At 40.7% G+C, this 7955-nt stretch overlaps 1 protein-coding gene across 1 annotated transcript in view; it reads right to left on the minus strand.

The window, feature by feature from the left end:
• The window catches only part of LOC101151550 (Gilles de la Tourette syndrome chromosome region, candidate 1), a 40387-nt gene extending 34293 nt beyond the window's left edge, over positions 1-6094 (minus strand). The window contains exons 1-2 of the mRNA XM_055368056.2: positions 6041-6094; positions 5654-5835 (exon numbers count right to left, since the gene is read on the minus strand). Of these exons, the coding sequence (XP_055224031.1) occupies positions 5654-5691 (38 nt within the window). The 5' untranslated portion in view covers positions 5692-5835; positions 6041-6094. The remainder of the gene's footprint in view (positions 1-5653; positions 5836-6040) is intronic.
• Between the last annotated feature and the right edge of the window lie 1861 nt (positions 6095-7955).

Here is a 7955-nt window from a genome sequence, read left to right on the forward strand (position 1 = left end):
ACTACAGATCTGAGACAGTGAATAAATTCATTGACAGAATTTTGACACATACTAAGCTTTTTACCTCCAAGTTGGAATGCAGTCAAGCATCACTGTTCTATTAACTACTATCTGTAGCTCTATTGAGATATAACTGACACAAATTGTACATATTTAAGGTATACAATTTTATGTTTTAATATACATCTTCATTTTGAAATGATTACCACAGTCAAGCTAATTAATATATCTATCGCCTCACATAGCTACCTGCTTTTTGTGGTGAGAACACCTGAGATTTACCCTCTTATCAAATTTCAAGTGTACAATACAGTAGCATTAACTATGCTCACCATGTTGTCCGTTAGATCTCAGAGCTCAGTTATCTTGAAGAGCTGAAATTTTATACCTTTAGACCAACATCTCCCCATTTTCCCCTACTCCTCCTTCCCCAACTCTGACAACCACCATTTTACTCTCTGTTTGAGTTTGACTATGTTAGAGTCCAGATATGAGTGAGGTCATGTATTATTTGTCTTTCTATGTCTGGCTTATTTCACTTAGCATAATGCTCTCCAGGTTCATCCATGTTGTTGCAAATGGCAGGAATTTCTTTTTATAAAGGCTGAATAATATCATCTTATTTTATAAATATATATATCTCCCACATTATCTTTATCCATTCATCTTTGATGAAAACAGGTTGGTTCTGTATCTTGGCTATTGTAAATAATGCTTCAAAGAACATGAAAGTGCAGCTGTTTCTCCAATAAACTGATTTTATTTCCTTTCGATATATACTCAGAAGTGGGATTGATGGGTCAAATGGCAGTTCTACTTTTTTATTTTTTGAAGAATTACTATTTTTTTTCATTAATGGCTGTGTCAATTTACATCCCCACCAGTAGTATATAAGGGTTCCCCATTTCTCCACATCTTCACAACACTTGGTACGTCTTGTGTTTTTGATAATAGCCATTCTAATAGTGTGAGGTAATATCTTATTGTGGTTTTGATTTGTATTTTTCTGACACTTAGTGATGTTCAGCACCTTTTCATACATATGTTAATTTGTTTTATGTCTTCTTTTGAGAAATATGCATTCAGGCCTTTTGCCCATTTTTAAGTCAGGTTATTTTTTTGCTATAGAGTTGTTTAAGTTTCTTATATATTTTGGATATTTGCCTCTTATCAGATATACAGATATATAATACATATGTATATGTATGTGTATATACATATGTGTATGTGTATATACATATATACATTATTATATACACATTATATACATAGATAGACACACAATAATTAGGAAATATTCTTATTCTGTAGGTTGCCTTTTTACTCCATTGACTTTTCATTTGCTTTGCAGAAGAATTTTAGTTTGATGCAATCACTCTTGTTTATTTTTGCTTTTGTGGCCTGTGCTTTTAATCATATCTTAAAAAATACGGTCATCGAGATTTTTCCCTTTGTTTTCTTCTAGTAGTTTTACAGTTTTAGGTCTTGTGTTTAAGTCTTTAGTTCATTTTCAGTACAATTTTGTATATGGTATGAGAAAAGGGTCCAATTTCATTGTTCCGTGTGTGAATATTCAGTTTTCCTAGAAGCATTTATTGAAAAGACTGTTCTTCCCCGTTGTGTGTTCTTGGCACCCTTTTGAAAAATCAGTTAGTTGTAAATGCATGGATTTATTTATGGGCTCTCTATTATGTTCCATTTGTTTATGTGTCTGCTTTTATGCCAATACCATACTGTCTTGATTATTATAGCTTCATAATATATTTTGAAGTAAGGTAGTATGATGTCTTCAGCCTTGTCCTTCTTTATCAGGATTTCTTTGACTATTCGGGTGTCTTTTGTGGTTCTACATACACCTTTGAATAGATTTTTTTATTTCTGAGGAAAATTCAGTTGGAATTTTGCTAGGGATTTCATTAAATCTGTAGAGTTCTTTGGTTAGTATGGACTTTTTAATAATATTAATAATATTAATTTTAATAATATTAATTCTTTCAGTCCACGAACATGGGATACTTTTCCATTTCATTGTCTCTTCTGTAATTTTCTTCATCAATATTTTCTGTTTTCCAGTGTACAAGTCTTTTAACTGCATGGTTAAATTTATTCCTAAGTATTTTGTTGCTATTGTAGATGGAGTTATTTTAAAATTTTTCTTATCAGATAATTTTTTATCTGTTCATAAAGGTTCCACTGATTTTTTGTATGTTGATTTTGTATTCTGCAACTTTACTGAATTTATTAAGACAATAATTTTTTGTTGTCTTTACAGACTTCAGAATTTTCTCTATACATGATCATATCATCTCATCTGTAGAGATAATTTTACTTTTTCTTTCCAACTAGTTGCCTGTTAAAATCTCCCTCCCTCCTTCCCTCCCCTCCCTTCCCCTCCTCTTCCTTCCCCTCCCCTTCCCTCCCCTCCTTTCCCTTTCCCCTCCCCTTCATTCCCCTTCCCTTCCTTCCCCTCCCCTTCCCTCCCCTCCTTTCCCTTTCCCCTCCCCTTCCCTCCCCTCCCTTCCCTTTCCCCTCCCTTCCCTTTCCCCTCCCTTCCCCTTCTCCTCCCTTCCCCTTCCCCTCCCCTCCCCTCCCTTCTCCTCTCCTCCCCTCCCCTCTCCTCCCCTCTCGTCTCCTCCCCTCCCCTTCCCTCCCCTTCCCTTCCCTTCCCTTCCCTTCCTCCTTATTGTTAAAAGATGAGGTCTTGCTCTGTTGCCCAGGCTGAAATTCAGTGGCACAATTATAGCTCATTTCAGACTCAAACTCCTGGGCTCAAGTGATCCTTTCACCTCAGCCTCCTGAGTAGCTGGGACTACTAATAATAGTAAATAACTTTAAATTACTAATACTAAATACTTTTAAATTATTTTCTTATTTATTTGCTCTCGTTAATAGAAGTGGCAAAAGGGGATATCCTTGTTTCACACCAAATCTTAGAGGAGAAGCTTTCAGTATTTTTCCATTGATTTTTTCAGTTCCAGGATATCTGCTCAGTTTTAGTTTGTGGTTTCTATTTCTTTATTAGGAAATATTTTGTTAATATATATTTTTTATTTTATTATTATTATACTTTAAGTTTTAGGGTACATGTGCACAACGTGCAGGTTAGTTACATATGTATACATGTGCCATGCTGGTATGCTGCACCCATTAACTCGCCATTTAGCATTAGGTATAGCTCCTAATGCTATCCCTCCCCCCTCCCCCCACCCCACAACAGTCTCCACAGTGTGATGTTCCCCTTCCTGTGTCCATGTGTTCTCATTGTTCAATTCCCACCTATGAGTGAGAACATGCGGTGTTTGGTTTTTTGTCCTTGCGGTAGTTTACTGAGAATGATGATTTACAATTTCATCCATGTCCCTACAAAGGACATGAACTCATCATTTTTTATGGCTGCATAGTATTCCATGGTGTATATGTGCCAGTTTTCTTAATACAGTCTATCATTGTTGGACATTTGGGTTGGTTCCAAGTCTTTGCTATTGTGAACAGTGCTGCAATAAAGAAACTACCATCAGAGTGAACAGGCAACCTACAAAATGGGAGAAAATTTTCGCAACCTACTCATCTGACAAAGGGCTAATATCCAGAATCTACAATGAACTCAAACAAATTTACAAGAAAAAAACAAACAACCCCATCAAAAAGTGGGCAAAGGACATGAACAGACACTTCTCAAAAGAAGACATTTATGCAGCCAAAAAACACATGAAAAAGTGCTCACCATCACTGGCCATCAGAGAAATGAAAATCAAAACCACAATGAGATACCATCTCACACCAGTTAGAATGGCAATCATTAAAAAGTCAGGAAACAACAGGTGCTGGAGAGGATGTGGAGAAATAGGAACACTTTTACACTGTTGGTGGGACTGTAAACTAGCTCAACCATTGTGGAAGACAGTGTGGCGATTCCTCAGGGATCTAGAACTAGAAATACCATTTGACCCAGCCATCCCATTACTGGGTATATACCCAAAGGACTAGAAATCATGCTGCTATAATATTTGTTAACATTTTGTTCTTGTATTGCTTTGCTTACTTTATTTAGTTGTGATCTTGTAGTTCATTGAGCTTTTTTAAGCTGGCTATTTTGATTTGTCTCAGTTTGTAGGTCTTCATTTTCTTAGGGTTAGTTACTGGAGCTTTACCAGTTTCCTTTGGTTGCGTTGTTAGTGGCAGTGGTGGCCCATTGGGAGCAGCTGCTGCCATGACACCAACTGCAGTAGGGGAGGTATGGTGGGGCTGTGTGCTCCATGGAGCAGGCAGGAGCCCCACTCTCCTGGGTGCATCTGCAGCTGCCCAAGTTGCAGCTGTGGCTTGGACCTCCCTGTGCACTTGGGGGCTGGGAGCAGGCAGGAGTCCTGCCCTCCCAGGTGCAGCGTCAGCTGTGGACCCAGGCATCTTTGCACTCTCAGGGTCCTGGAAGGGCCCTCGCTGCCCCTGCAGGCTCAGAGGTGTCTGCTTCTGCTGCTTGGCCTCTCCTGGCTCCTGACTCCTTCTCCAATCTCAGAGCAAGTTTGGGGCTGAGCCCAGGTGCTGTTGCAACTTAGCTGGGTGTGCACACACTCAGGGCAGTGCTGATACACCAGCCCCCTGCTGTCTCAGCCCCCTCCAGACTTTGGGCACCAAGGAGCACAGGAGGAAGGCTAAGCAGGGACTGAGGGCAGTTCAGTGCTGGCCTGCAGGGACCCCTTTTCATGAACAGCCTGATCTCCATGAATGGGGGCAGGAGGCAGACAGGTGCCTGAGTAGAAAGGGCAAGTCCTTAGTGAAGCCTCACCTTCAAGCTGGATAGGGCCTAAAGCCTGGGGCCCGGGCTGCCAGTCCCGCAGACCAGAGTGGGAACTTGTGGTGCTTTTTCTAGGCCCATCCATGGCAACCCATGGACCAATCGGTGTGCACTTCCCTGCTCTGAGGCCCATAAACACCCTGGACTCAGCCAGACTTGTGGAGATTATTGGATGACTGGATGTGGAGAGGAGCTACCCATTCCATGGTCTCCTTTCTGCTGACAGCTGAACACTCATCGAGACACCCTGCTTGCAGAGAGGAGCTACCCAATTCTGTTCTCCTCTGAGCTGTTCTGTCACTCAATAAAGCTCCTCTTCACCATGCTCACCCTTCACTTGTCTACACAGCTAATTCCTCCTGGACACAGGACAAGAACTTGGGAGCCACCACATGGCAGGTCTAAAAGAGTTGTAATACAAACTGAAACATGCCCCTTGCTCATCATGTTGTGGATGACAAGAAGGAGAGAAGAGAGAAGAGCTGTGGCCCTCTGGGGAGCCCAGACCTGGGAACTCTCAGAGCCTGCATTCCTGGCATCTCCAAGCTTCCAGGTGCCACTCAGTTCCCCTGTGCCACCTGTGGAAGCTGCTTGTGGTACACCTGGACCAGCAGCAGCCTTGTAGGGATCCAGCACCCATGCTGGCACCTGGAGTTGCCTACCCTGCCACAGCCAGCATGCCTGGTTTTGTGTAGTGGCTGAACCCCAAGTGGGGCTGAAGCCAAGTCCCCAGGGGCATGGGCTGCTTTTGAATCTATAGCCAGGACTACTGTCAGCAGGCCTATCACCAGGGCATGGGCCTGCCCTTTCAAAGTGGGCTTTCTTATTCTTGGGCTCCATCAGGGTTTCACAACCTCCTACCTGGATCCCAAGGCTCCCACAAAGGCACTTTTGTCCATGGGTGGCTGGAAAATTGTTGCTTCTGTAGGGGGATGATGGCTGGGGACCTCCTATTTCTCCATCTTTGTCTCTGTTAACTATTCTTTAAAAATGCCAAGATGTGGGGGCTTTGTTGTCTGTATTTTTTTGCTCTCTTAATTGCTCTGAAAAGAAATAGTATGAAAATAATAAACTTCATTGGAACCAGAGCTAAGGACAGTTTGGCCTATCTCTACACAACTTGCATTGTGGAGTTCACAGCATTGTTCATAAAAATAAAAAACAAATAAGATCAAGGCTACCACTAAATTCAGCTATCACACTAAGAGCTCATTCTATTGAGGGAACTTTTATGTAATGGAAAAGCACCTTCAGCATAGCCTTGGAGTGCGATCTCTACTCCTTGCAGTAGGTGAACATCATCTTTCTCAATGAGTATTCTAGAATCACAGAATTTGGATTACAGGAGAATCCTTAAAGGGCACCATGAACTTAAGGTCGTATGTGCTTTCAACTCAATTTCCAGTTAAACAATGCCCACACCCAGGGCTGTTCAGCTGAATCAGGAAGAGTGTTTAGAATCCATCTTTGAACTCAGCTTAGTCATGTGGACTCTCTGTCCCTGCTGAGGCTTCAGCTACATCGATGATTGTGCACCCCCCCAGATACCCTTTTCAGTCACCTGGTATCATTCTATTTGTTTTAAAGTGGACAGGGTAGTTCTCAAAGTTAAATGACCCAACTCTATTCATTTGACTGTTCTGGGATTAGATTCTGGTCATGGCCCCTGGCTTCTAACTACTTAGGTTTTTAATGCAGACCTTGTACTAAGCTGATAGTGCAATTCCTAGAGTATTTTATAACATTTCCATCTAAGAAGTCCATTTCCAGTGAGGTCAATGCCTTTAGTATTCATTGCTTAGCTCTAAACTTGTATGTAAATTGGAGATTAAAAAAATCCTTAATTTAAAATAGTGATCTGGAAGACTCTATGCTTCTAAAATTTGTCCATGAATCCTCCTCTTTTATAGGTCCTCCTAGCAGATAATATAAAGTGGAAAAACATGTATGTAAATTTTATACTGTGATACTCCCTGTTGCACAGCTTCTCCAATTTAAAATGACTTGATGCACGAGAGAAAGGAGAGCTAACATTTCATTTGTGCTTTTTCTCAGATGATAGAATAGATACAAAAAGATCATCATAATAAGAACATCCATGAGAATGAAGCTGACTTATTTTTACAAACCTTACATAAACCTTGAATTTTCCAGGGAAACAGGGAGTCACAAAAAGGCAGTGAGGTTTTGAAGAACAAAAATCTAATGGCCTAATAAAGATATAAACAAAAATAATAAAATATTAACTTGGTTTCTTCATCTTTGAAGTAACCAAGTTGGATGTTGGGTCAGATTATACCTCTAATGTAATATAATTTTACACTTCTTTGTTCACTACCAACAATATATGCCATAAAAGTGTCTAGTCGAGAGGTATCTTAAAGAACCACTGGAAACGAGATATAGAACTTTAGACTTAACCACCATGAATTCCATAAATAACTGTCAAAACCTATACACAGGTGATCTCTTTAATAAATTGAGAACTGAGAATTGTTTTTGATGAAAGTTTTGTGAGTCTCTGTAGCCCCGGGGTTCTGAGCCCATGAATCGAAGGACTTTTTGACTTTACATAATGCTGGAGCAATACCTTTAGACGAGGACAAATCCATTTAAAATAAGCTCTCTGCAAATGCCACAGCCTGCATTTTCAACCTGTGGGCTGTCACACAGACATGACTGGGCCTCGTAGTATATGCCACCAGCAAAGTGCAGCACCTGTGAGGCACACACCTTCAGTTTATGTGAACCTGAATCAGGCATGAGCATGCACACCCAGACGTGCAATGGAAATAGCAGCACAGCACCGCTGGGCTCTCACTAACCCCGCATATGGGAGTGACAGCTGTTACTTGTGCTTGGAGCAGATTCTCTAAGCATATGGTAACTGTGGTAAGGATAGTAATCTCTGCTCTAACAGTTGGTTTGGCATAAGGGATTATTGTTGGGAAGCATTTCTTCCTTTTTTAACTAAAAAATTGCAACTGGTATCACTATTTTTGATTTAAAGATATTTTCAGCCTCTGCCACTGTACTGTATCACACAACAATGCAGAGGTGTTCCATCAAGATTGTGCTGAACTTCGTAAGAGCGATTTCATAAATATATGCACTTTTGAAAAAGGAGCCATAAAATGAAATTGTGGTTGTTCCAGAACAATCT

This window comes from Gorilla gorilla, chromosome 17, assembly GCF_029281585.2.
Source record: "Gorilla gorilla gorilla isolate KB3781 chromosome 17, NHGRI_mGorGor1-v2.1_pri, whole genome shotgun sequence".
Taxonomy (NCBI): domain Eukaryota; kingdom Metazoa; phylum Chordata; class Mammalia; order Primates; family Hominidae; genus Gorilla; species Gorilla gorilla.